We start from the raw sequence: 27878 nt of genomic DNA on the forward strand, positions 1-27878 counted from the left end.
AAATATAAACGCTGATGACTTAATCGACGATGAAGAACAAGAACTGAAAAGATCAGATGCTTCCCCTCTTACCCTACTAACTGCCAACTCGACGAATACCACAAGTGCAAGCGATGACGACGAAGGGGAGAGCGAGAACGGAAGTCTAATTATTGCGAATACCACGAGTGCAAGCGATGACGAAGAAGGAGGAGAGAGCGAGAATGAAAGTCTGATTAATGCGTTAATTGCCCACTCGACGAACACGAGTGCAAGCGATGAAGAAGAAGAAGAAGAAGGAGAGAGCGACAAAGAAAGTCTGATTAATGCGTTAACTACCCACTCGACGAATACCACGAGTGCAAGTGATCAAGAAGAAGAGGAGAACGAGAAAGGAAGTCTGGTTAATGTGTTGAAACCCATGAATGACGAACTTGAAAACGAAAGTTTAGAGAATGACGAGGACGCTATTTCCGAAAAACAAGAGATAAGTAGGCAGGAAGAAGACGAAAAAGAAAAGGAAGACGAAGATGACGAAAGCAATTCTGTTCGCGAGCCCACGGACGAAAATTCCGAAACGGAAGAGGTCTTGCGAGAACCTGATGACGACAATTCCGAATCAATTGATAATGACAATGCCAAAGACAGAGATTCTGACGACCAACTTAATGATGGAGAGCATGATGAAGATGAAGACGAAGACGATTTCTACTTGGACGATTCCCGAAAGGTACCCTCAGAGCAGAATTTAGATGAAGAAGGAATTCAAGATGTCGGTATATTCGGCAGGAGAAAAAGGAACAAGATTTTCAAGAGGGAACGGTGAAAGGGAGAATAATCTTCAAAGAAGGACGCAAATATGACAAAAGCGAATTTGAGAAGAGATCTCTGTCTTCCTTGATAAGAAAGAGAACAAATTTTCGAGATGTGGGTGGAATATATTCAGCTGGAACTTGCAAAACTTAAAGTTTCGGTGGTTTTTTCCATACTGCCTTTCGCTTGCTTCAATCTACAGGTCTTTTGCTCCATAATGGTGCATATGATGGAACTACAACTACAATAGCTTCTTAACTTAACAGAGATAAAAAAAGAGACAACTAGAGATATCGATATAATAGAGGTGAAAAAGGAATAGATTGAACATTATACATTAAACAAAGTACGTTAAAAACCACACCTTACGTCCACCAACCGAAATGGCTATGACATTATGAAAGATGCTCATTGTCGTTGTTCGAAATAATAATTGAATTAATCACGTCTCACTATAGTGTCATAATACGATCGTGGATCGTGACGTTTTGGTCGTCATCAGGTGCTAGTGACGACTTGCTGTGTATAGGTAGCATTGTGGTTTGGGGAAATTGGTGCGTTTTTATCCTTTCTTAGGCTGTTGCTTATTTAAGGGTTTCAGTTCCTGCTGTAGTTCAGACTAGAGATTGTTCCTTCAATTGTCCCTCTTGATACAATAGCTAGTAGAAGAGAAACACTTCCTTCTGTTCAGTATGTAGGTAACAAGCGTGTGCTGCGTTATTGGATATTGGTATTGAACATTTCAGGATTTTTAAGCGAAGTCTTCAGTAGGTTTCCGCAGCACTTTTTCTCAAACAACACGTGACAAGAGGCGTCCCTGTTCTTAAGAAACTATTCAATTCATTGCTTGTTTGGTTCTACACTAGCTTGAAGCTTGATCAGTTGTATAGAGTGTTTTCACTCACCTGATCAGTACCTTGTTTTTCACCGAAACAAAAGAACACGTTTGCATAAAATTAGAGCTCAATTCCCAGAGGATTAATTGGGTACACCAACATTGCCGCCGTTCCATTGTTTAGGAACACCAACATGGTTGCCATGACGTCACGTCAAAACACTCTATTCGCGCAATACAGATTGTGGGTGGTGTGAAACAAACGCCAGGTTCTGTCATTGCGTAGCTTTCCTTAGACACTAGTATAGAGGTACACGCCCGAAATCAGTTTTACCAACTGGTTTTTTGAGAAGGACGAGTGTGCAGCCAGTCTCAGTTTCCGTGAAATAATATGGAACAACACTTGCAAAATTATGAGGAGTAGGCAGGAAACCGTCAAATTCATCCCTACTTCTCAACCAATCGTTAGCGTCAACCAATCTTCAACACGGCCCATGGTGCAATCTATGCAGATGCATAGCTAGTTGGCCTATTAGCTCATGAAGACTCGAATTGCAGCGGTTGAAACAACGCGATCCATAACCCTATTATGACACAACTGTAAGATTACTGATGAACAAAATTGATAGAGATAGAGATAATATATAGTAATCAATGAACTTAACAATTTCTTTGCGCACGATATTACCCCGAATGTCTGATCTATCGGTCACGTGATCTTAAATCTTACGACAGAATTTGCCTGTTGTATTCTTGGCTTTCACATGACGTTACGGTGTCCCAAAACAAAGAAATGGCGGCCACTGACGTTGGTGTCCCGACCCAATCCTCCAGAAATTGAACTTTGTTGTTACACAAACGTATTGTTTCGTTTTCGTTGAAAAGACGTTGATCACGTGAGTGAAAACCATATTCAACACATGAAGACCTTGCGACAACATCGATACCTTTGTATCGCATAATGTTTCATTCATTCTGCATTTTTTAAAATCATCAAGTTGTGTTTTCAGAGCAGAAAAATACAGAAAAAAATGTTCTCGAGAGAAGCTAGTCATACTACCAGCACATTTTATTGTTTTACGAAACGATGATAGGGAAAAAACAATGATTCCCTATGGAATAAGAAATAAACATCAGAAGAACTTTTTTTATTGAATAATGAATATCTCAACTGTTTTGTGACGTGTCAACTGCACACTTTCAATCTACCCTACACACAAATCGCCATTGAGCAACGAAACCTATGGTAAAGCGAGAGGCTGAAATAATAACCTCTTTCGTGTTTCCATTGACTTTCAAACGTTCAATTCAGGATGCTCATGCGTGACGTAACACGACTATAATTGCATATTTCCGTTATTAACTGGTAAGTCTGTTAAACGACCAAAAGTAACGGTAATTAACGAAATATTGCCAGCTTGTGAAAAGGGCTTAAAGTTAAAAGCTCGAAACACAAGAAGAGAAAAGGAGGTTGGCGGGATGGGGGAAGGGAGGGGGGGGGGGGATTGGAGGAGGGGGAAACAATTGAAGAGAACCTGGCAGAACAAAGTTAACACTACTTTGCAAATGTTTTTCCCCAGTCTCCACAAATTACGAGAGAAAACAAGTTTGGTTTGTTGTGTTTGCCAGTTTAAAATCTCAAATACCTCAGTATATCACATTACTTTAAAGGAAGAGGTTGCCGTCTGCTTTGCATTATTTGTGGTGTGAAAAAACAAACAATAGGATGGAATGGTGAATACAAACCTCGTTCCCAGGATGAGAGACTCTGGGAACGAAGTGGGTGAACACGACATCATGTCTGGGGGCAAATGTAAAGAGAAGGTTTTGTACATTTGGTGACAGATGCTACTCAGGCTCAAACGCAACAACATTAATTTCCCTGGCTAGGTTGTGCGCAGTATTAGTAAAATGCTTATTAAAAGCTTCTCTTTTAAAGAGAAGGTTTATTATTTTAAAGAGGTTTATTATTATTATTATTATTATTATTATTATCGATAAACAAAAGATTCTCCGTATGTATAAGGGTCCTTTTATTGTTACAAAAGTTAATTACAAGTTAAATTAAAATACGGCAAAATGTGATTTTGTGGAAAAAATAAATTTGGTTTCAATAGGACCACAACGTGACACGATAACAAAAGAGCCAAGTTTATGGTAAATATCATTCGCTTCAAAAGAACTTCATTACCTACAACAAAAACACGACAAGTCCGATAGTCACTATAGTAAGACGTCATTTGAATACAAATAACTCCTAGAGAGCGCCCCATTTTTTTTCAAATTTTTTATAGGCTCATACACACCAAAACTGCCTAAGCAGTATAAAGCTAACAATAGGCAAACGTGTTTGTATATATAAAAAGAAACAGTTCAACTGAACACAACAGACGAGTTCACGTTCTTGAGTGCATCATAGGTAATCAGGGAAAGTTGGAGAGAAATTCAAAGGTTTGAAAGGAAGCTCAAAACGATGAAAAGTATTCATGACACGCAATTTTGGGTTTTTTATTTTTCAAAACAGAAGATATGCGTTCAAAGGTGCGGCAGAATAAATTTGGAGAGAATGGCTATTGTAGAAATTATTTTATTAAAAAAAAGAGTTTCTGCCATACATTTCCTGTAATTCCCAAGGCACAAAATTACAGAGAATGTATGGAGACAAAAAAAAGCAATATTTAGAAATTCCAAAGAACGGAAACCAAGTCTAGATCAGTTGTGAACATTAACTTATTTGTTTACTTTATGAAGGCGAAAGTCTATAAATTAGAGTCATGTACAGTATATTTTGGAAGGATTACGTTTTTGCAAACGTTGGCCGTGTAGCACTTATATATGAACAGACTTAACTGATTAGAGTGTAATGTGAAGTGCTAAGTTTCCACCCCGCATGAACCATGTGAGCGTTAGCCCTACTGATGGAAATGGGCCCACACAAGGAGAGAGAAAAACTCTGACGAGGGTGGGAAAAATTTGCTTTGAATTTCCATACAAACCTTTGAATTTCCCGCCATGTTGCCCCGATTACCCATGATGCAATCAAGAGCGTGAACTCGTCTATACCAGGAAACCAAACAGGTCGGAGACAATCAATTGGTCATTCAGTTACAATACGCAGGGGCAACCAACGACCAATTTGTTGTAAACTGTATTATTATACCCTAGTTAATGAAAATAAATGTTATTAAGGCATTTTCAGGTGTTTTTCAGTGTTGCTGGGAAAACATTATCTGTTCCTTTTTCCCAGCAAGACACACAAGAAATTTCCCAGCCAGCTAGATAAAATTGGTTGGTTTCCCAGCCAGCTGATCAAATTTATTTCCCAGCCAGGAATTCCGCGTGCTTTTAAATCCCTCGATCCGAAACGACTACTCTCTGGGAGAGGGAAGGGGTTCTTTTTTTTTTTTTTTAGTCGTCCTCCTCAGTCTTCAGGGTTTCTACAGCCAGCTCGGGTTGAAATGCTAGAAAAAGTCAGTAATTCCCAGGCAAAACCTCTATCAATGACAAAATTTCCCAGCCAGCTCATCGAAACACCTGTATTTTTGCCAGCCAGCAAGATTCCTCTGGGGAACAGATAATGTGAGGAACAGATTCGTTGGGTGCCCCTGAATACGAGAAGGACAAGAACTTGCGACATCCAAAGACAACAATCATACAAATCTATTTGGTGGTCAAACGGAATTTGTTAGTAAGGCTTCCGTAGGCGGGCTCCTACGCTTCCCTATTTCTCGTTCAATTTAAATGATACCCTGTGACTTGGTCTATATTTAATTGTCAAGTTTAACATGTACAAGGGCGATTCGTTAACCATAATATAGACCTTCCGCTATCTGGTAGATATGGTGGAATCATTAATTGACTCCAAAGATCACCTGACCTGAGTCATCATTCAGGGAAACATTTCACCTTGGCATCCATTTTTGTTAATTGTTGAGATTAAGACTCGTTTTCCCTTAAGATATCGTGTAGAGAGGAAGAGGACAATAAAATAAACGTTTAGATGCCTTAGTGAACACGATTTTCCAACTGGTGGTCTTGGTGTTAAATTATGATAGCGGGTGATTCCGTTAGATCCGAGGATCATTAATTAAATGAATTGTTCATATTTTGAGACTGAAGTACCGAAAGATAACATGAATAAAGGGTGGTCCATTTACTACAAGTAGTTCCTCTTTATTTCAGTAAATTGCACGAACGTTTTGAACAAATGTAAAATGGCTGAATACACTGATAGATTACCCTTTTCTGGAAGTCGTTTTGAGGTAGAAAAAGGAAAATAAGCTGGTGGAATGGCAGGTCTTTAAAATCAAAGCTATTACAAACAAAACAAAGATTACGAAAATCAACTTTTCTTCACACCATGAATATATTAATGAGATTAAAAAGATTGATAAATGGCAGCATCACAGGGATAGTTTTAACTCGGTAAGTAATTATTTTCGACCATTACCCTGGTTTGAACGCATTTTCCCTTCATATTTGGGTAAAATCTGACCCTTTTGCAAGGATAAAGAAGGATTTACTTAGATTTGCTCCGGGCCGTTTGTAATCGTATTGAAATTCTTTGTTTAAGTTTCCGTGAAATTATCTCATAACTCGGAAATTATATCACCATTAAGATATCTTACTATATTCTTCACAGCCTATGATCTTCCCGAGCGTAAAACTAAAGGCATTGCGCGTGTATCCAAAAACAAAACAAAACAAAAAACCACAGAAGATGCTACCCAGTTTTGTTAAAGTCACTTTAGTTATAAAGTGACGTTATCGCGTACTTGAAGAATACAAATGTTATTTTTCTTTTGAACCAGCGAAGGCTCGACTTGCCTTCCTTTTTTCCTCCAGGGAGGCTAGGACGAACGTCTTTAAAATATCGTGATCTGGTATTAATTTTCACTCCTCATTTTTGACTGAAACAGCCATCGGTTTAGAGAAAAAAAAAGTTAACAGTCATCATTTAGCAATACTTTCAAGTTGGTCTTGCAATTGGTATTAGTGATTGTAGCTTCTAAACAAACCCTTAATGGTTCCAGCAGAACCAATACCTTAGAACTTACTAATTCAGCCGAAATTGTCTTATTTCAGATAAGCCTCAAGTAAATGGGTTCTGTTTGGAACTAATGAGTTCGGTCGGTTTATTCACACTGCTCTCGACCTCTCCACTTATGTCCAAGCTAAGATTGATGCACGCCTAGCTTTGACATCCAACACGGTGTCCCTTCAAGTCTTAACGTTATTTTTAGGTTGGGGGTAAATGCAGCTGTTTATCTTTAGTTGAAAAGCAGCATTTTCGGGACACTTAATTGTCGACTGTATTCCGAGACGCGAGTGGAGTTTGGAAAAAGAGCAAGGGGACACTTCGTGACGCTTATTGAAATCGGCGTGCATCAAATTAGGGTCAATCTTGGACCTATCTCCCTCGACAAGTGCAAAGTCATAATTGTGTTATTCATCTTTTGGGAATATGTTCTTGGGAGCCAGATTAGAAGAAAAAATAATTGTTCGCTTACTGTTTCAAGCAAAGATTACAATCAAGGCGTCCATGCTTACATTGGGCGAGAACGTTAAGTCAAAATTGAAAAAGCTGGTTCTTCTTTCGGCTACAAGCGCAGTGAAAGTGCCTCCAGCAGCTGTTTTGTTTTTCGACATTGATCTTGTTATTAAAAGAATCTTTGTTTTAGCTTTGGTAACTTAATAATCCTCAACAGAAAGATACTGTACATCATATAACTAAAGGTACTATTTAAGCGGAATCACGGATTACAGGAACAAAACAATTGTTATTTTCAGTAGTAATTAAATGGGGCCAAGCAAACATTCAAAACTGACCTCAATTTGTGTTTTCCGATGAAGCCAAATGCCATTGAAAAGCCGGACTGCGTATTAAGAACTACTGGTAGATTTTTATGAGGTTCAAAACCGTGGAATCAGTGAACTGCAACGTTTTCGGTATCAGCGAAGTGCGCAGCGCAAAATCAAACAAACAAACAAAAAAACAGTTTAACTACGAAATGAAGTAACCATACAAGATTTTCCTTTTTTTCAGGCTGCAATGAAGTTACCACACTTGCAGTTGATATTTCAGCTCTCCATTGCATTTACGGTTTTTCAGGGGAGGGATGGTAAGTGCGAAATATGCGAGGTATCGCAAATGTACTCAGAAATAAATTGAGGTCAATTATCTTAAAGAAGACGACGCCCATAAAGCAGTTTTCCATTGAGTCTTTTAAAGCTAAGACGATGAGATTAGGTTGGCTAATCACAATCTACACACCAATGCATGTAAACCCAAAGCGAAAAATAATCGTGAGAAACCCCAGGAGGCCACAATTGGTCTTGCTCTGTCAATCGCTGATTGGTTGAGAATATGGCACGAACTGTTGTCTGTGACTGGTTGAGACTGTAGCACGATGTCTTGTCCTACGTACGGCAATTCAAACCGATGTAAACGCAAGATTACTTTTAGAATTTACTGAAACTCTTTTTGTTTTTAGAGCAAACAAACAAAGAAATCACCTTTCCCAGCAACCGCAGTGCCCATTGAATGGGATCGCTCCAAGTTTCTGAAAAGTAAAAGAAGTTTGATTAAAACCAAAAGCCATGCTCTTTTTGTCAAGGCAGATTTCAACGTGAAGCCTTGTTGTCCCTTAAGCTATCGTCTTTGTGTGGTACGTGCAAGAAACGCCGAAGCGACATATATGCTTACAGAGCACTGATCTGTGGATGGCGTTATAATTACTCATTCCTAACTGATTCTATTTAGTTAAAAAGTAAAAACTGATTGCTGTGTTTTTCTTAGAATTTTACTGTCTTGTTTGTTGACGAAAGAGAAAAGAAACTGGTTCAGATGATTTTAATGTAATTTTAAGTAAAAACTCAAAGGGAAATTTCTCATAAGCGGGCCGCCTTAGGATGACTCTGAAAATGAAAAATAGCTACTGGAAAGAGAATAGTCATAGATCTTGCTCGCACTAAGTTAAACTCCATTTTTTTTTCGATTTCAGCTGCCACTTGCACACGCGCAGTGGATATAGCCTTTGCAATCGACGCATCAGGAAGTGTTGGTCAATGGGGTTACTCCCAGGAACTGTCGTTCATTCGCACGGTAGTGCAACGTTACGGAATCTCTCGAACAGGAACTCACGTGGCAGTCATAGAATATAGCTCAAAAGCCACTCTTGAAATACCACTGACAGGCTACTACGATTATTCAGGGTTTAATCGAGCATTGGGACGGCTCCCATATACTAGAGGAATGACTCGGATAGATTTGGCACTTAAAGTTGCGGCCGAGAAAGTGTTTGTTCCATCAGGAGGATCCAGAAGTTCTGTTCCCAAGATTTTGATACTGATGACAGATGGATATCAAACGCAAATCGCGAATGTTTCCACGCCGTTAGACAAGGAAGTACTGCCTCTGCGAAGGAAAGGAGTGCAAGTGTATGCCCTGGCAATAGGACCATACACCAAAGAGCGTGAATTGAGATTGATCGTCCAAAAGAAAGAAAATATCTTTAAATCCGCCACTTTCTTGGATCTTTTAGAAATAATTGGTGATTTAGTCACAAAGACGTGTGCGGAAGGTGAGTGTTACCATACGATACACGCACCCTCGTCATGATCTCTCCAAACAATAATTCACTACTTAAGGGAGGAGTAAAATGAGCCCACCGTCGACCTCACGTTTGTCAGTTTAATTACTGAGGAGCTTAAGCACGCGCGTTTTTGAGACGCGGACGGCAACCGGAACAGAACATTTCGCGTGCCAGGACAGTGGTGTCTCCTGGATTTTTATACTAATCATCTCTAATGGAGAAACGATACTTAGCACTATAAATGTGGTTGAGTGAAGACAAGTTGAAAGGGAAAACAGCTCACTTCCGGTTGCCGTCCGCGTCTCAAAAACGCGCGTTGCTTAACGAGTTATCGACGTTAAATATGACCGCTTCACTTTTACTCTAATCAAATTAAACACTGGGTTTTAGTGAGAGGGGAAAGCCGAAGACCTCAGAGGGAAGCCTATTAGTAAAATCGCGGCATTGCTAATGGTGAGACTGAACAATATCCCATGATGTTTTACGATTTTGAAACCCACCTATACCCACGGGCTGTAAAGAGCTCTAGAACACAACATGCAGTCCTTCAGTGTTTGAAACTGGTTTGCCGGGTTAATTAAACGGAGAGCTTACAGGAAAACGTACTCGAATGCCTTGAGACTCACATAAGTAGGTTCTAGAACACTTGAGAACATACATTGAAACTACATAGCTCGGAAACGTACACCGTCACACACAAATTTACATAGAAGTAAAGGACAGGATACATTTAACTAAAACAAACAAAACCCCGCGGGACAAGAAAGTTATACCAATGTAACACTATAGATCTAGAGAAAGACCTCAACCTAAAATATAACAAAACTATTGGAAACACTAGTACTAACAAAACTAAAGAAGCGAACTTGCAACAAGTACTTAACAATTATTCCATGAGCGCGCGTTGGATATGAGACGGTAAATAGCCAACGAGGTGCGTAGCGCCGAGTTGGCTATAACCAGTCTCATATCCAACAAGGGCGAATGGAATAATTGTTTTATTAAATTCCTTGAACTCCAAATGTTTGGAAATGGGAGCCAAAGAGAAATCGAAAAAAACTTGATGAAGATGCGACCTTGTGGTGAGACAGACACAGATTCATCACAAAAAAACATTTCTTGCCTTTTCACGTACTTCTAAACGTCGGAATCGATCCAAACTTTCCACAAAAAATGGGGTTTTGTTTCTGGCGAAAAAAAAAAATAATTAGCTTTGCAACGCTTAGCGCAATCAATTGCCATATAAGGTCAAACTTAGGTATATGAGCTGATAACCGAGATTGAGTGAACCAATCAGAGCACGAGAAATGCATTAACCGAGGTTGAAAATTTAATAATGCTTATCAACTCGTTTAATAGTGCTCACGCCTTATACACCTCCACCACCAAAGTAATCGACTCATACTAGTGTGCCCCTTATTGATTTCCCTTGGATGATTTCAGATGTCTTCAGTTTTTAGTATAGACTTCAATGCCAGGAAAACGCCTTAATTAAGATGTGTGGGAATGTCACGTGCGATGTTCGGCACAAGACGGAAATTTCTTGTTACATGGGTTATTTAAAAAGCCTTAACTGCGAAATAGAATAAGTATGAGATGCGTCAAAAGAGTAGGAAACTAAAAATGTATCCGTGTCGTTTTTAAGTGGCTAGTACGAATCCTTTTAGCTAAACGTCGTTCAGTTATATTTAAATTTTGATTCCTTCAACAGCTCTCCCTGTGGCATTTGCCATTTATCCTCTGAACAAACAAAACCAAGGAAAAGACATCAGTGCACGCAGGGCTCCCACTGGCGTCCTGAGTAACGTTCCTAGTTTACCTGGGCCTTATGGGAGACCAGGAGGTTCGTTTTATTTACTGGGAACATCAAATAGTTTCATCGACTTCGCAAACGGCCTTGGCGGAAAACTTGACTCATGGACGTCAATTTCAATATTTCTGTGGGTCTACTCCGAGGGACAACCGGGTCCAATCGTCAACTATCGCCGAGTGGGGCGAGGCGTCGGTCTGTGGTTAAAAGGACCACGACTCCTAAGTGGTTCTATTTACAGCCGTCGTAATCATCTTTACCAAAGAAGCATGAATTACGTCAACTTATCACCAAAGAAGTGGTACTTTATAGGCCTAACATACGATTACACCAAAGGAATGGCTGCCTTGTGGATTGATGGAAGAACGGTAAGAGGCCAAAAAAACAAATGCGGCACTCATTTGCATACCAGGCGCTATGAAGTTGCAATATTCCACACCTTTTAAGCATTACCTTTAAAAGATTTTAACTGTATTATCGTAATGGAAACTAATGGTCGACATTTTCTCGTCAAGTTGTAGGACTTTTTTTAAATGTTTAATTTTGACTAGTTATGCACACACCCGCAGAGGTGGGATACAATGACACTCAAAGAGGCCTCTTTAAACCAGACCATATCACTAGGGAGTCCGAACCTCGTCTCTGCGAATAGCGCGTAGTAATATCCCTTTCACCCCAGAAATGATCAACATGGAATTTCTCGTTACATTATAAATACAATGTCAACCACACAGATAATGAGAATACCGAAATGGTTAATCAGGGGATAGTGTCTTTATGTAATACTGAATCCTCCTTGCTGACGTAATGGAAAAAATATATAACATTGAGTAAGGAGAATGGACATTTGGATCTTGGGTGTGAATCGTCTTTGCTGCAATGTGCCCGACATTGTAGTTTGTCAAATCCGGGCTCAGGTTGAATCCGTTTTTACCAAGGTTAAATTAAAACCTAGGTCAAAACGGATTCAACCGGAGAACGGATTTTGCCGGCAACAGATATTATCCTGCTACACAAATTCAGTGTCTGATTTCTTCGTGACGTAATAACATACATCACGATGAAAAATTCCCCATCTGATTGACAAACAGAATGCAGTCTTTTGTAACACAGTGCAGAAAACAGGTAATTCAGTGCAAAAGGCGGTATAACAAACCAAGCATTTCGGTCAATCACCAAAGAACGTCACAGATACCCAATCAAATGCGAGCCATGCATGGCGAAATTTTGCGTTATTGCGTGATACGGGTACGTTGCTTCTGCTCTGTAAATTTTCCATTTGTAAATTTCACTATTATTAACTACACTTGTAAATTTTTTTAAAGGCTAAACATTACACTCGTGCAATTTGTAGGTCTCTGAAAAGTTACTATTCAGTCCTGACTTATTGCAAATTGCTAGCGAAATAATGTGATTGCCTATACTAATGTGTCTTTCTTGATTATGCATGGTTTCAGGTGTCTCAAACAAAGATAGGGCGCATTTATCTGGCCACCAATTATCCAATTCGAATGGGGGCAATGACAGGCAAAAACGAATACTTCAGAGGCCGCGTCACATGTCTGCAAATATATGGCACGGCTTTAGATGCCAAAGACATTCCCCTCATAAAAAACAAATGTGCTGCAAGAGATCGTAAGTACACACCTTCTACATTGAGTACTCTGGCATACGTACACACCTCGCGGCTTTTTAAAGCCTTTGTTACAATCAAACAGAAGAAATAGTAAGTCTAAGCACGAGGCCTTCTTGAGCCATGACTGGCAACCGAAAGTGACTGTTTTCCTTTTTAACTTCTCTTGAAACTATCACATTTTTAGTATTATCATATGGCCCGTACTGCTCCGCGTACCCTTTCATTGCAAAACTATTGGGGAAATCCCCGTATGAGGGCCGTACGCATTAGCGCGAGGACGCCCGGAAAAAGTCGTACGGTCCTACTAGGAACACATACTGCTCCGTGCGATGCAATTTTAGGGGATTTCGTCGCTTTTAAACATCCAAGTAATTTACAGCTAGGAAAGCAAATGCAAACAACATATTAGATAAATTTTCTGTGCATTCTGCTTTTTATTTTGTCCCAACTTCATCTTTTGAGTGCTCTTAAATAGTGTAAAGAGCCCATATGATAAAATGCTTATTGACTGAGTTTAGGTCGGACCGGACAGGAAAATATTTGGCCCTCGGTCATGTCGCACGGACCTCACTGCGCTTGGTCTGTACGCCATGACCTCGGGCCAAATTTTCCCGTCCGGCCCTCCCACTCAGTCAATAAGTACATATTATTACATTGGTGATTATAGAAAATTCTCTGTGCTGATTGGTTGCACTTGAGCGGTTTTTCAAAATGGCCGCAAGCCGTTTTGTCGAGGTGACAGACGAAGAAATTAATTGTTTTAAAGAAAATGGATACTTTTCAAATAATCACATATGTTATTATTGTGAAATAATCACCTATGTAATTATACTCAGGCTTGGTGAATATCGGTGAATAAAAACGATATTCACCTCGCCTTCGGCGAATGCTAGCATGTTTTCTCTGTTAAAGACGACTAGTTCAAACATCTGGGAGAAAATTATGTCCCGTCACGCGAATGTTCAGCTCCGATTTCGGCACGTCTAGTGCGTAAGCTCCCAAACAACAACAACAACAACAACAGTGTAACGAATCCCAAAGGATAGAAAGAGTTCAAAGAGTTGAACAATTGCTCGTCATGTAAAAACACTCTGCATCACCAGCTGCCATTGCGTTAAATTATGGAACCTCCCACATAACGTGTTGAATGCGCTTGGCTTTAATCATCTACTATCCGTTGTTTTCAGAGAAAGATCCCTGCCTTTCCAGTCCATGTCTAAATGGCGGAAGCTGTATTTTTGACACTCAAGCACGTACCGGTTACCGCTGTCGCTGTAAAACCGGATATAGTGGGCTCAGATGTGAAAGTAAAAAATCTCTACTTATAACTTATTTTGTAGTAAAGATCATCAAAGTTACGAGGGTTATTGAAGTAGCAACGAAAGGAAAAACTTGAAAATTTCAGCTTTAAACGATTAAACGAGAGTTGAACCCATGACCTCTGCCTTACTAGCTGCTCTTCCAATGGACCTCTTTAGCTTGTGCATTTTGTTTTCCCATTTCAGACCACGTGATGTTACTCTAGGGAACAGTTTCTTTCAAATGTCGTCTTAAGCACGTGAACATCACGTGGTCTGAAATGGGAAAACAAAACGTACAAGCTAAAGAGGTCCATTAAGTTACGAAGCCAACGTTATTACCAACATAAACGTTTTTCATTTTACTAGCTAAGCTCACTGGAACCGGTTTCACCACTTTTAAGAGACCTTCTTATTAGAAAAACTGTATCACGTAACAGCCATGTTATGCTACCATATGAAACAACAATATATTATTGCTTAACAAAATGTGGTCACTATTGTGACGTATAGGCTACCATGGCAACATGAAAGCTCTTCAAATACGCCCTATTTTGTCTTTACTTGCTTATATCTTAAAAATGAACTTGGTGACCCTCATTTTTTACTGTAGATTATTAATTAGCAATCTGAGATAGAACTATTAGCAAAGTTTTAAAAAATTCCTGGGAGCCGATTTAGAACTACCTTAAATGTTCGAAAAACTTAAGGTAGCTTTAAATCAGTTCCCACGATTTTTTAAGACCTTGCCTATAGTTCTATCTCAGATTACTAATCACTATTCTACAGTAAAAAATGGGGTCAGCAAAGTCATTTTTAATATATAAGCAAGAAAAGACGAAATGTCGGGTGTTTTTGGAAAGCTTTCATGTTGCCATGGTAACCTATTACGTCACAACAGTGGCCGCATTTTGTCAAGCAATAATAGATCTTTTTGCAGATATGGCGGCCATTTTGATTTATTTTATATTGTACAAACTGGTAGACCAGTTGACGCGCACGACGACCATAGAACGTGCACGTTTGGTGATCAAATGAAGTCTGCACATGCGCACAAGCCTGATGACGATACCTAAGAGGAAGGCGAAGATATTTCCTGCATATTTTCCTAACTGTTCCATTTTGTACTTATCTTACAGTCAAACCTACTCAGCCGACTGCAAGACCGACAGGTCGACCAACCACGCGAGGATCTACAGGTATTTCGAAAGTGAAAAAGGATCTTTACCATTTTTGCGCTTAACATATCTTGCTCGGGATCATGTCATTTCATGTCTCTAAATAAGCAGGTAAAAAGTATCACAGCACTAAAATCAAATATTGGGCTTAAAGAAGAAAAAAAAAAATTCGGGGTGAAAACTAACGAACTCAACCCCCATCAAAAGTCCGTGAAACGAGAAACATCGTTCCAAGGCAAGTGCCCTTGCTAAATCTCAATAGTGAGACACTAAAACAGTGGCCGATAGGAATTTTTCAAAAATTTTAAGTAGAAAAAGGACTTTTAGAGTATCGTCAATAGTAAAGGAAGTAGTATGTCCTAGCGATGAGTTCAAATGTGAAGTTTACCGTTTGGCCAAAGTGAATGTGTAACAGATTAAATGCTACAGAAGTCGCTGGTAACCGTATCTTTTTCAGGTTCACCTGGCCGAATATTTAGTTCAACACCAAGTCAATTGACTACCCCATCAAGGTCATTGGGAGCTGTCATACCGGGAGGCAGTCTAGGTATGCGCACTTCTTTTCAGTAACTACTTCTTGCTTTTTCTTCTTCTTTCCGTTGCCTAATCTGGATCATTATTTCCTTAATATTACCTGAATATATAGTCGAGTTTTAACTCGCATAGATTACAATTTTAATTTCATTCCTGGCAATTTCAGTTCAAACTTGCTCTTTATGGCATTTTTTCAACAAAACCTAACTTCTCCGCGGGATAACTTAAATTTCATTTCGTTTCTGCAAAAAAAAATCATCTGAACAGAAAGAATCTAGATATCTACACAGGAGATCTATTTTCGAGATTACGACCTTGGTCATTTCGTGATTTCCTATGAAATTACGTGGGCTACAGTTTCGGCTATTCCTTAAGATTGCTGCTAACATGTCTTCAAATGAGGTTCAGGGAGTGTAGTGTCATATCGCGCTCATTACGTAAGGGCATTAACAAGATTGATCCGCATTGTTTTTGCTTATAGCTGGATTCAGAATAGAGATTCTAGAATACATCAACAGATTTCGAAGAATTCACGGTGCAGGGCCAGTTATCCTTTCCATGCGCATTTCTATGGTCGCTCAAAACTGGGCACAGTCACTGGTCGCGCGAGGCACTGCGTCCATAGACCCAAGCACAAGTTATGGAACGAATGTCTTTACCAGAGTGGGGTCTCTGACCGGATTGGCACAAATAGCTGTAGTCACGTGGTATTCCTCAGTGAAGTATTATGATTGGGCAAAGAGAAAGTCAAAGATCCTAGCATTGCCTTTCATTCATATGATTTGGCTCTCTAGTAACTTTGCTGGTGTTGGACTTGCCAAGTCATCTTCTTCGAAGTTCTATGTTGTGGTGTACTTTGACCCGATGCCGGGGAATAAAGAACTGTTACTCAAGGACAATGTTTTACCATACACAGGTTTGCCACTAATATATGTGTTTTAAAACTATTAATTTGAATTCAAATACTGAAAGAGTAACGGAAAAATAACTCGAAAATAACAGAAGAAACTGAAATCTAATATGTTTCTTCGCGGATATTTAGACCGTTGGGATCAATTGTCGTGCCTGTTTGAAATTTAAAAAAGCTTCCTTAGCCTTACGGATTGAGTTGTAAAATATCTGTTCGATAGGAATTAATTGCCGATCTGATCCAACGTACACCGACAGTTTGTCCACGGTTGCTTGAACACTGGTTTTTCTCTGCTCGAAGTTGGCCTAACGGATTTTTCAAACTTTCCATACTGAACAAGACATCGGAATGGGCAAAACCTATACTTATCTTTTGCTGCAGTTTTTGCCGGTGTGCTTACATGCTTTACCGCTTTTTTGGGTGCCAGTAGACGCTCCAGAGCAAGTTTGTTTACAACCGCAAGCTTAATTAATTAAGTGATTGGCAGCTTTATCACGGCCTCTTACTTTTTTGGTCAATTATTGTGGCGTGCCATGTAGCCGGAAGCTAAACAGAAAGTGGGCAGCTACTGAGAAAAGCCTGGTTTTCGGGCAGGCAGTTTTTCTCACCCTCTCTTCCCCGCCCTCCACCCCGTCGTTTTGGTCAATTGGCCCAGACCTATCCCATGCACTTCCAATATGGCGACTGATACGTGTTTCGCCCACTGATTTCAAGATCAGTAGTTTCTTCTCCTCTTTCTTGCTGACATTTTGAAATACTTTTTGTCTGGCAAACAGTACCTGTCTGTACATTACAGAAACAAGGAAACAAGACAACTGAAAATACTCTTCTTTCTTTCAGATGTATACATCCTTATGCGAGGTGGTAAGTACAGAATAATAATTAACAATTAGACCCGTAGACCGCAAGGGCTACGGGTCAATAGCCCATGAGGCGAAGCCGCATGAGCCGTGGCCCTTGCGAGGGAGAAGGGTCTAATTATTTCAGTATCACCCAACTAGTCGGACAGAAAAGGTAATAATAAAGTTAGCAAATGCAAATTAAAGAAATATTTTTTTGGGAATAAAACGAAAGAAAGCGTCACGCTTTTAGCCACTCGAGGACTATAACTAATAGTTCTCTAGTAGCGTAGCCAATTAAAATGCAGGATTTCCATTAATCCACTAGTTGGGTGATACTACTAATAATGATGATACCGAAAATGATGAAGATGACGATAACGACGATAACAACAATAATTATAGTGATGACGACGATGATGACAAAAGATGATGATCAGGATCGCGATTATGAACAAATATTTGGATGACAACGATGAGTTTAATTTGCAAAAGTAAGGAGATGAAATCCTGTCCAGTTATTATAGTGAAAAGAAATCACAAATGAGGCTAACGTTTCCAGGCGTGACGCTTTTCATTGTAGTCTTAACTCAGATATACGTTCAATAATGTCGTTCACAAGCATTTCACACAACAGAGAAAACTAACACATTATCGACGGCATAGTCCAATCAACTTAGTTAGGGTGGGTTCCATTGACCGTATTCCGGAATAGGAATACATGGAATAGAAGTTAGAAATCCTTCGTTTTTACGGAGATTTACATTAACATTGTCAAACACCTGCTAAAATTCTATCTTTAACATATATTTAATATCCTTGTTGCTTCAAAACGCCAGACATACCGTTTTAAATCATCACTCAATGTATTCTTATTCCGGAATAGGTTCAATCGAACGCACCCTTAGTTTCAGTGAGAGAATAAATCTGTTCGGAAATTGCCCGCATTTCTGCATTCCTGGCAATCAGAGGAAATTGATAGTGTTTCCTTTTATAATACAGTACTTTTACATTTTGTTAACAGTGACATGCAACCCGGGATTTCAGAAATTCGACGGAACGTGTTACAAATATCACAGAGACAAGCAGACGTGGGAAGCAGCGTTGTTTCAGAGTGCAATGGTGAACGCCACATTGGTGTCTTTTCACAAATCACAAGAGGAAGCCTTTGTTCAGCGACTGATACCAACTGGATATCAAGAGCTAATCTGGACAGGACTAAATGATCGAATCACAGAGGGAACATACACGTGGTCAGATGGAACTAGTGTTGAATACTCAACCTGGAAGGCAAATGAACCAACAGGAGACAAGGAGGACTGTGTTGGAGTTCAGGTGACGAATTATGGAACTATGTCGGACGTCCTTTGCAATCAACTTCACACATATGTTTCAAGACAACCTCTTGAAGGTGAGAGTCCATTGCTGGATTTTAACAAAGAGACCTTCCGTGAATAACAGGGTCGTCAATCTCTGACAATAAAGGATGAATTGACTCTGGAGAATTGAGTAAAAAATGGAACATACAGTGTCAATACTGTGAAAATCGGTAGAGAACAACATACAACATAAACATAGATCGGCTGAAACATCACCAGCAGAAGTTTCAGTTATTTGTATGCTTGAAAGTGTGTATTTCTCTCCTTGCAATCTTGAATGTTGCTTGCACCACAAGGAAAAAGACCAACCGTAAGCAACAGCTGACCGGTTAGGTCACTTTGTAGAGTCTCACTAAACCAGAATTCTCCAGTAAAGGATGCTAAATTGTAATCCCCGTCTCACGGGGCTAATGTGGTCTTGGTACGATTCCCAGACTCGGTGTCATATTTGGGTTGATTTTGTTGGTTTTCCACTCTGGGGTCCGTTTCTCGAACGTCCCGAATACTTTTCGGGCCTGGAGGGCCATTTCTGAAACTGCCATTCGCTTGTTTTGACAAGCTGTTCTTTTGACATGTTTTCGGGACAACAAAAAGCACAACGATTGTGAAGTTTGATGGCTTAAAAATCCCTCCGTTCATAAGATACAGAAAGAACTGTGACACCCAAAAAGGGCCCCTACACCGAGAGGTTTTTCTCGGGTACTACAGTTTTCCCCTCTCCTAAAAAAGAAAATGTTTGATTTGATTTGAGTTAAATTGCTATGTGCAGAGTACCCAATTAGTGCCCCAGAGCTAGAAGACGTGACACTTAAATAAAGTTCATTCATTATTATGCTTGTGTTACGTTCTTTGCCAGCGCCTTTCTTGAAGTATACGTGCATGACGTAGTTTCGAGAACTTGTGATCCTCCTTGTTTTTTCAAATATAAGGTTGTGAACTGCATGAAAGCCGTTTGAGCTACATAACATTCTGACAAAGTCATCCACTACAATTTTGTAACAAGCTATTTGTGCTATGAAATACCATAAATTATATGATGATGATGACTGCTTATACTGTCTTAATATCAGTCTCAAATGTATTCGTCTAGGTCTGATTACATATCGCACAAAGTTCCAACTGCCTTCCTCGCCGTGGACGGACGACTACAGTGAGAAATCGTCGCTCTCGTACATGGAACTCAAGCGTAAGATAGAAACACTGGTATGAATACCTAGATATATTCTAATTAACTCAAAGACCAGTTGACTAAGTTGGTTAAGCATAGGACTACACCGTAGTAGCTCGCGTCCCGACCTGATACTGTCCATACCTAATACTCAGGATAACTGAAGAGAACGTGCTGCCTTTGTAATTATATCTACAAGTGGTTCTTTCCAGTCTGCTTGCTTAAGGGCAACACAGGCCACTTATGGTTCAAACTCCTTTTACATTCACTCGAGTAACCAGCGCTTATATTGATTGACTAAAACAAACGAGAGAACTTTCCTAAAAGTACAGGTCAAGTTCCAGAGGATATATTTGGGAAAAGCAAAGAGAGCCGGATAGTTATTTCACAACAAGGGAAAATATGTTTATAACTCAGTTGGTCATTCCTGTTAATGACAGCGTGCAGAAATTGACAGAGAAAAAAAACCGAATTGGTTTTGTGTAAAGGTCGGGACTGGCCCCAAACCAAGGATTTAACAATTTGAGAATTTTATACCTAAAAAATAAAGCAAGGGTGCATCCAGATTCCATTTCAAGACCGACTGAAAATGAATATGTAGCGTTCTTAACGATAGCGAGGTAACTATGCGAATCAGTTGGTCGGATATATACTAGTTATGCAACGCTTTCGACTGGTATACCCACGAGTCACTTGTATGACAAGCTAAATTCTCAGGCTTTGCATCGTTTTGAAAACAATTCTTTCATTGAAAAACTCCCGTTCGGTCCGTATTTGCTCTGTTCTAAATCGGTCAAACCTGGACACTACAGTGTATTACCGTCTCATATTTTGCGCGTTCTCTTGACCAAATACGGTTTAATAAATTACCTATGGCATGGTATAAATAGACATCAAAGACATGATGTCATCACCATAAAACCCGTATAAAAAAACCTAGTGAAGCCATGGAAAAACCCAAGAACCCTGTTAACCTACAAAGGAAGAATAGTTTAAGCCTGAAAAAGAAAAACCGGTTCTTAAAGAGTTTACTATTATGCATGGTCAAAACGTTGAACTACGATAATCAAACTCACTGTACTAAGTAGGCGGTCATCATCTTTTACCTTGTCTAAGAGCTCTAGATTTATCATTATTCTATAATTTACTGTTATATTGGGTTTGGAAGTTAAGACAAGTTATGCAGGATGAGTGTTATAAAGCATGTTTTCATGATAAGCAATGATGATATCGCTGTGAAAGGGCCACACCATTTGCTTTCAGTTGATTTTGTGGTCGACAATAGTCTGAGTTCGAAAAATCTAGCTTCTTACTCACGGGTTTTACTTACTCTTTAATATCTATTTTTTTTCATTTTGTACAGCTTCTAGATATTTATAAAAACTACAAAACATTTGTGTCAGGATATGTTGAAGACTTCAGGTAAAATACTAAAAATTTATTTATAAAACGTTTGCAATCGAGAGACTATATGTCGCTCATCTCACTGGAGAGGTTTTCTTCTCACTTAACTTCTATTGGAGATTCTAAATGATGGCAATTCCGTACTGGCTTCAAGTGTATCTGACCTAAAGTGTTTTTCGTTTTAAAATCTCTTCACACTTAATATGAGCATATTTTGACGGTTTGTTCTCAAAATTGATCTCACAAGTTCGGCCGTGGAACGCCTGGTTTTATCAGCAAACTTCACGAAATTTGTGGGCTTTTTTAAAGTAAAACTGCGGAGAAAAAAAGCACATTACGTCTTGTTGAGTTAGGATCAAGTTTAACTTTTCTAAAAAAAAGATAACTTCAAGTTAATTTAATTTTAAACTGTGAACTTAAAGCACTATAACACGAGGGAATTTTATCAGTGATTTATTGAGGCATGTTCCAAAATTTGGTTCCAGGAAAAGCAAGAATCCAGCGACTACAAATGCACCTACAAAGAAACCCGGGATCCCGACACCTAGCTCTGGAATAGCTGGTGGGACGGCCCGGCCATCAAGCCAACCAACATCTTTTGTAATATCGACTCCAGCCACAGTGTCAACCCCAAGTGGGTTAACAACAACAAAACCACCGTAAGCAGTTAATTTCCTCTCTTTTCACCGTGATTCCATGTTTTGCACGAGGTCAGTTGTAAAAGCTACTAAGACGCTACGTGCATTCTAGACTCGAGAGCCTCTGGCTGTTTTCACGCGAAGAGGATTGGACTCGGTGACCTTATTGACTCAAATCGTTTCAATACCAAGTTACTTTCTAGGATATCTTTTTCTTCATTTTAATGTTGCTTGCTGAATTTATTCCCGCATGACATTTTTAATGCACCTATTATTGTCATGAGATTCTTCTTCTTTTTACAGTACATTAATCATACAAGTAACTAACAGAACAGTTCTATGGAAGCACTGACTGCAAAAAGCTGACATTATAGCACAATTCGAGAACCATTCGATAAATTTTAAGAACGTTTAGTGAGGTAGAACACAAACGCTAAACCAGAATTTCTTAGGCCAGTTTTAACAATGTTATTAAGAGCCCGCACCTTCCTTGTTACTCATTGAATACACTTCGTAATTCATTCCTGTTAAACACAACGTTTCACAACCAAATTCAGAAAATGTGATTGGAAATAGGAATTCATCTGCTGGTATTTTCAAGTTATATCATTCTTTAGTATATACTAAAACAGTGGATAACGTCGAAGGCGCGCTTTGAGTGGCTACTCAAACTCCGAATATCCTTTGCTACCCCCCTTCACCCCCCCCATCGAGCACGTCACGCAGGATTTGCGCCCGAAATACTGTAATCTTTGCAGAATTAAATAAGTTAAAATCATCTTTTTGTGCTATATTGTCTTACTCTCTTAGTACATACTAATACTATAACAACTATTCACCTCAGTGTCGGTGGCTAGTGGTGCATATTTACCTCGCCGCACCACTAGCCACCTCCACTTCGGTGAATAGTTGTTAATTACCTCAGCATCTTAAAGTCTGAGTCCATTTTGTGTCTGTAGGGGAAAGTCGTTTGTCATTGTATCGCTCATTTTAAAGTTCGGCCCTGGAGTACCACCGGATCCCACAATACCGATTCAAGATTTCTTGAGGAAAAACCTTGGACGACTTCCAGCACCAGTTAACCAAAAGACGCTTATTCAATCTGTTAGAATTGTTCTCCCAGGTAAACCTTTTATTTCCTTTATTTCTAATATCGCTTTTAATGCTGCATGTCAAAATCAACAGCCTGGTTTCGTTGTAATCGTTGACAAGAGCAGAACCGTCGACTGTAACAGCACATTAGAGAGGGACAAAATTAGAGAGGGTTATTAGAGTATGCGTGTTTCGACGCTAGATCAGAGAGTATGGCTTTCCACAATGATTGCACGATCAGTTTTAATCGCAGAAGACAGTACGAGGTTGTCGCATCTTCTGCAGTCAGATAGCGCTTTCCAAATGATTTCAGAACCTTTTTTCGCGATCAGTGATTTACGATCATATGAAAACCAATCTTAGGAGGAGTGGATCAACTCCACGTCACATTTTTCACCCACATATATTTTGACACGACTTTCCACGAAATCCCCTTGAATCAAGTGCTGACAGAGAAATGGCAGTTACGATTTACTGGTGAGATCTATCAGAGAAGTCCAAGTAAAAACAGACGTACATTCAACATATAAGAAAAAGAATTCCGCTACTGCGTGATATCAGCAAGTCCTATACTTCGAACTTGAGCTCGTATGTTTCTGTGTTTGGACTTTGTTCCTGTACATTAAAAAGGCATGTAAAATAGAACGCGTGCCGTGAACAGATCTTTGAGCAGAAAGAAAACCAACCTGTTTACCACACTTTAATATTTCCAGGTATTCCACCGGCTGTAATGGGATCATGCACATCAAGTTGTCTGACGACTTGCTTCGTCAGTTGCAATCCATTCTGCTGTACTTCAAAGATACCGTCCAGTTATAACAATCAATATTCGGGGACACGACATGGAGTAATAGCCCAAGCACCTCCTAACTTATTAGCCTCACCCTATTCACGTTCCGCAGTAAGTTCGTTACCAGGTCAAGGCATGGCACCAAAGATCAGGCCGATGACATACCCAGTAACCATGACCAGAAAATGTATACCGCACTTCCTCAAGCCTTGTCCATCTGAAAGTCAAGGAATCTCGTTGGGGCAGAGATCTTTAAACATTCCTTTACTTGCTGGCCCTTCTGCGATGTTCCAGATGCAACCGCGACGTGTCACATCACTGCGTAAAATGGCGTTACCGAGACCTCCACTTGTTATGCCGCAGAATCCTTATCAAAAACCGTTTTTTCCTAGGGTTTTTTCTCGACCAATGCCGTTGCCTTGTATCCCGAGTCCATTCAACCCTTGCACGAAGCCGATAAAATATCCTGCTGCAAAGCCTACATCTGTAATAGACTCACCATTGCACGTAATACATCTTCCACCAGCGCAGCCACTGGCGAATATGATGCAGCCACCTTGTGTGCCTAGTCCATACAGACAATGCCCACCAACACAGATAAGTCCAATGAAGCCTGTATCAGTGGTAAACTCACCACTACACGTGATACACCTTCCACAAGCTCAGCCACCGGCGAATATGATGCAGTCACCTTGCGTGCCTAGTCTATACCGACAATGCCCACCAGCACAGATGCGTCCAATGAAACCTCTATCTATGGTAAACTCACCACAAGTAATACGCCTTCCACCAGTGCAGCCACTGGCGAATATGATGCAGCCACCTTGCGTGCCTAGTCCATACCGACAGTGCCCACCAGCACAAATGCGTCCAATGAAACCTGTATCTGTAGTTAATTCTCCACTTCACGTAATTCATCTCCCTGCGCTACAACCGCCATCTACATTCATGCAGCGTCCATGCACTCCAAGCCCATTCAATTTATGTCCACCAGCAAAGGTTCCCAATCTGAAACCAATTTCAGTGGTTAACTCGCCACTTCACGTGATACATCTCCCACCGGCACCACCTGCCCCAAGATTCATGCAGCCACCGTGTATCCCTGGTGCATTCAACTCTTGTCCTCCATCAAAAGCACCCACAGCTAAACCTATCTCTATGGTTGACTCCCCACTCCATGTGATACACCTTCCACGACCACGACCAGCTCCACCACCACCATCACTTCCTCAAACATCATTCTTCCCAAGGCCACAACCTTACCTCTTCCCACGACCACAAATTATTCCTGTGACGTGCATTCCTCGTCCGTACTATCCATGCCCACCAAACTATGGAGTTAGAAAGCTTTCTAAGCCATCTCATAACAAGGGAAGATCTCGAACTATAATGCCAAGGCCAGGCATGAATGCATATCAGTTTCCCAGTGCACAACCGTATATGCGATCTCCGGTTGCAGCTTATGCTCCGTTTGCCCCACAGCCAATGTTCCCCTCACCAATACAACAACTAGTTCAGTTCGTACCTAATATTTATGGCTTTGGATCCCCGTTTCAAGCTTATCGTTCTCCTATTTGGCCTCAGTATATTCAAAGACCTTTGGTAATGGGCCCTAAAATTCCGTTAATCAAACCCATCTATGGCCCTATAAAGGATGCATCTGGAAATGACAAGGCAAAGACTCAATCCAAACCGATTCCCGCGAAAGGACCAGTTACTATAAAGGGCTCTGTACTAGTATATCCTAAGCCAGCGCCAGCTAAGCCTCCTCCTCCTCCTGTATCTCGGGTCTCACCTCCATGTGTTCCATCTATTATGAATCCTTGTGTCCCATTTCGTCCGTATCAAATGGCCTCATATCCGTTCCCAGCATCTTATCCCTGCATCCCTTCTCTAGCGAACCCCTGTCTTCCAGTCCCTGGAAAACCAGCAGTAATTACGACGACCGCAAAAACGTCACCACAATCCAAACCAATTTTGTTAACAAGACCGTTACAGTTACAAGGCAGTGTTTACATGAATCCTCGCCCAGTCCCGCAAAGAACTATATATCCTCCCAAGCTTCCATGCATCCCAACTGCAACCAGACCATGTATCCCATTAATGCAACCTCAACAACCTTTTCCTCAAGCAAGATACTTTTCGCCCGGGATGTTAAATCCCTTTCCTTCCATCGTGCCTCAACAGCCTCTGAGGAATATTGCTCCCGTCTTCACTAATCCGATTATTATCAAACAGCCAATTATTCCCAAACAACCTTCAGCCCCCACAAAATCCCTAATACTCCAGCTTCCTGAAATATCTCTCGTTCCGGCACCGGCATCGCCACCTATTCCAAGTAACTGTCCAATTTCGTGCACTGTGCAGCCAGGCCCATTCTGTCCTCCATATTGCCCAGCTTATTGTTGCAAAAAGAAAACTGCAAATAAGGCCCTTCCAAAAACGAAAACGGAACAGAACAAGAAACCGGAACACAAAAAGAAAAAGGAAAACACAAAGAAAAAAGAAAACAAACCCAAAAAAACTACAAAACAAGAGACGATTCTGAAAGTGAAAAAGCCTTCTAAAGGATAAATCTATTTTACTGTTGAAACTATATCGTACTAAGCCGAGTTGCTCAAAGTTTGTTTAAGAGCTAAGTGTAAAAGTTATCGTCACCAAACCCTATTGGTTGTCCGAAATTGTACTTTAAGGTCCAGTTACACGGTTTCGACATTGTTCAGTGAAGAGCATGGTTGAATGAATCAGAAGACCGGTCATGTACTTAAGGGGGTCGGCGTCAAACTCTTTCAATGAGTGGCGGTCAACAAAGATGAATAAACTGTGAACAGATGTTAAAATCGTTTGATTGGGCCTTGAGCCAGCTTTCCACTTGACACCTTCCTTTGAAAAAATGGGCCCGAAAAGATAACCAAAAAGGTAAACTGGTGACTGTGTTAATATCATTAAGAAAAACGTTAGTAGGTTTGCCCAGTAGCTACAAACTCCATTCCACTTAGTGTTGAGATATTCCATGAAAAATACTTAACAGTAGTTAAAAGATTCTTTTTGTAAAATGCACGAGTCTTTAGTTCTAGACTACAATCCGGGAAAAAATTGTTGAGACACTTTTTATTTCCTTTTCAAATCCGAACAAGTTATTTGAATTTTCTTCTTGTGAAACCCTCTCAATCCCAAAACAATGTTGAAGGATAGCTTGGTTATTTCTGCTTTTTTGTAAACAACACTGTTTTGGGTGGGGAGGTGGAAAAGGACGAAATTTGAGGGGCTCAACGATTTTTGTTCAGCATTGTAGCTGTCCAAAGGCGACCATTTTCGCCTTTATGAGAAAGATGAGTTTCGTTTTACTTTCGGACCGAGAGAATCAACGATTTATTTTCAGTCAGCCATGATATCACACGGTTAGACATGATACTAAAATTATATAAATGAGCTGGTTGTTCTTCCCAGGACACGACGATGGTTGCAGTTAAGGCAACCGAATGCAAAATAATAGAGAGATTTAGCATTGCGTTTACGACAAACGCCTAGCCTTATTGCTGTTAGCTGCTGATATCCAACAACAGTACTGTTAAAAAAGGGAGAACGAAGATACAATAAGAGAATTTTTAATCTTTTGTGACACTGCGCAGCTTCCTTTCGTTTGCCATTTCAGGTAAACGCAATGCTAAACCTCTAAGATAATTGGTTAAATATAATCGTGGCGCCACATTTAAGTATTTTCATTGCTGTCCTTAGCAACCAAAATACCTTAAAACAAACAAACAAACAAATTTAAGGCTCTGGCGATACCAGCATACAGCAGTGTATCACTGATTCATTCCGATCTATATCTACGATATATAGATAAATATTGTAGATACATAGATAGATACATTATTGACTAAAAAGTCACATTGCAGACATAAAAGCCATAAAATAACAAGAATAATAAAATATTTTTCATAGGAATAAAATTTCGCTACAGATGTTTAGGATCT

The 27878-nt window shown here is 40.0% G+C and overlaps 2 protein-coding genes across 6 annotated transcripts in view; one reads left to right on the plus strand and one right to left on the minus strand.

Moving 5' to 3' along the window:
• Positions 1 to 5823: 5823 nt before the first annotated feature.
• Positions 5824 to 27878, minus strand: part of LOC138040878 (uncharacterized) — a 46024-nt gene continuing 23969 nt past the window's right edge. For 2 of the 5 annotated variants that reach the window (XR_011130702.1, XM_068886584.1), the window contains exons 3-4: positions 8144 to 8190; positions 7588 to 8047 (exon numbers count right to left, since the gene is read on the minus strand). Coding sequence is in view for 2 of the 5 variants with exons in the window: in XM_068886584.1 (XP_068742685.1) it covers positions 7887 to 8047; positions 8144 to 8190 (208 nt within the window). In the remaining 3 variants the exon portion in view is untranslated. Of the gene's footprint in view, positions 5940 to 7587; positions 8191 to 27878 lie in introns of those variants that run through there. The other 3 variants (XR_011130700.1, XR_011130701.1, XM_068886585.1) reach the window with 2 other exon arrangements.
• On the plus strand, positions 8883 to 26472 carry LOC138041741 (uncharacterized). The gene is made up of 13 exons (XM_068887467.1): positions 8883 to 9210; positions 10934 to 11400; positions 12490 to 12667; positions 13856 to 13975; positions 15106 to 15165; positions 16160 to 16594; positions 17429 to 17452; positions 18452 to 18838; positions 19897 to 20009; positions 21338 to 21396; positions 21864 to 22037; positions 22976 to 23139; positions 23822 to 26472. The coding sequence occupies exons 1-13, from the start codon at positions 8883 to 8885 to the stop codon at positions 26470 to 26472; spliced, it is 5160 nt and encodes a 1719-aa protein (XP_068743568.1).

This window comes from Montipora capricornis, chromosome 3, assembly GCF_036669925.1.
Source record: "Montipora capricornis isolate CH-2021 chromosome 3, ASM3666992v2, whole genome shotgun sequence".
Lineage (NCBI taxonomy): Eukaryota > Metazoa > Cnidaria > Anthozoa > Scleractinia > Acroporidae > Montipora > Montipora capricornis.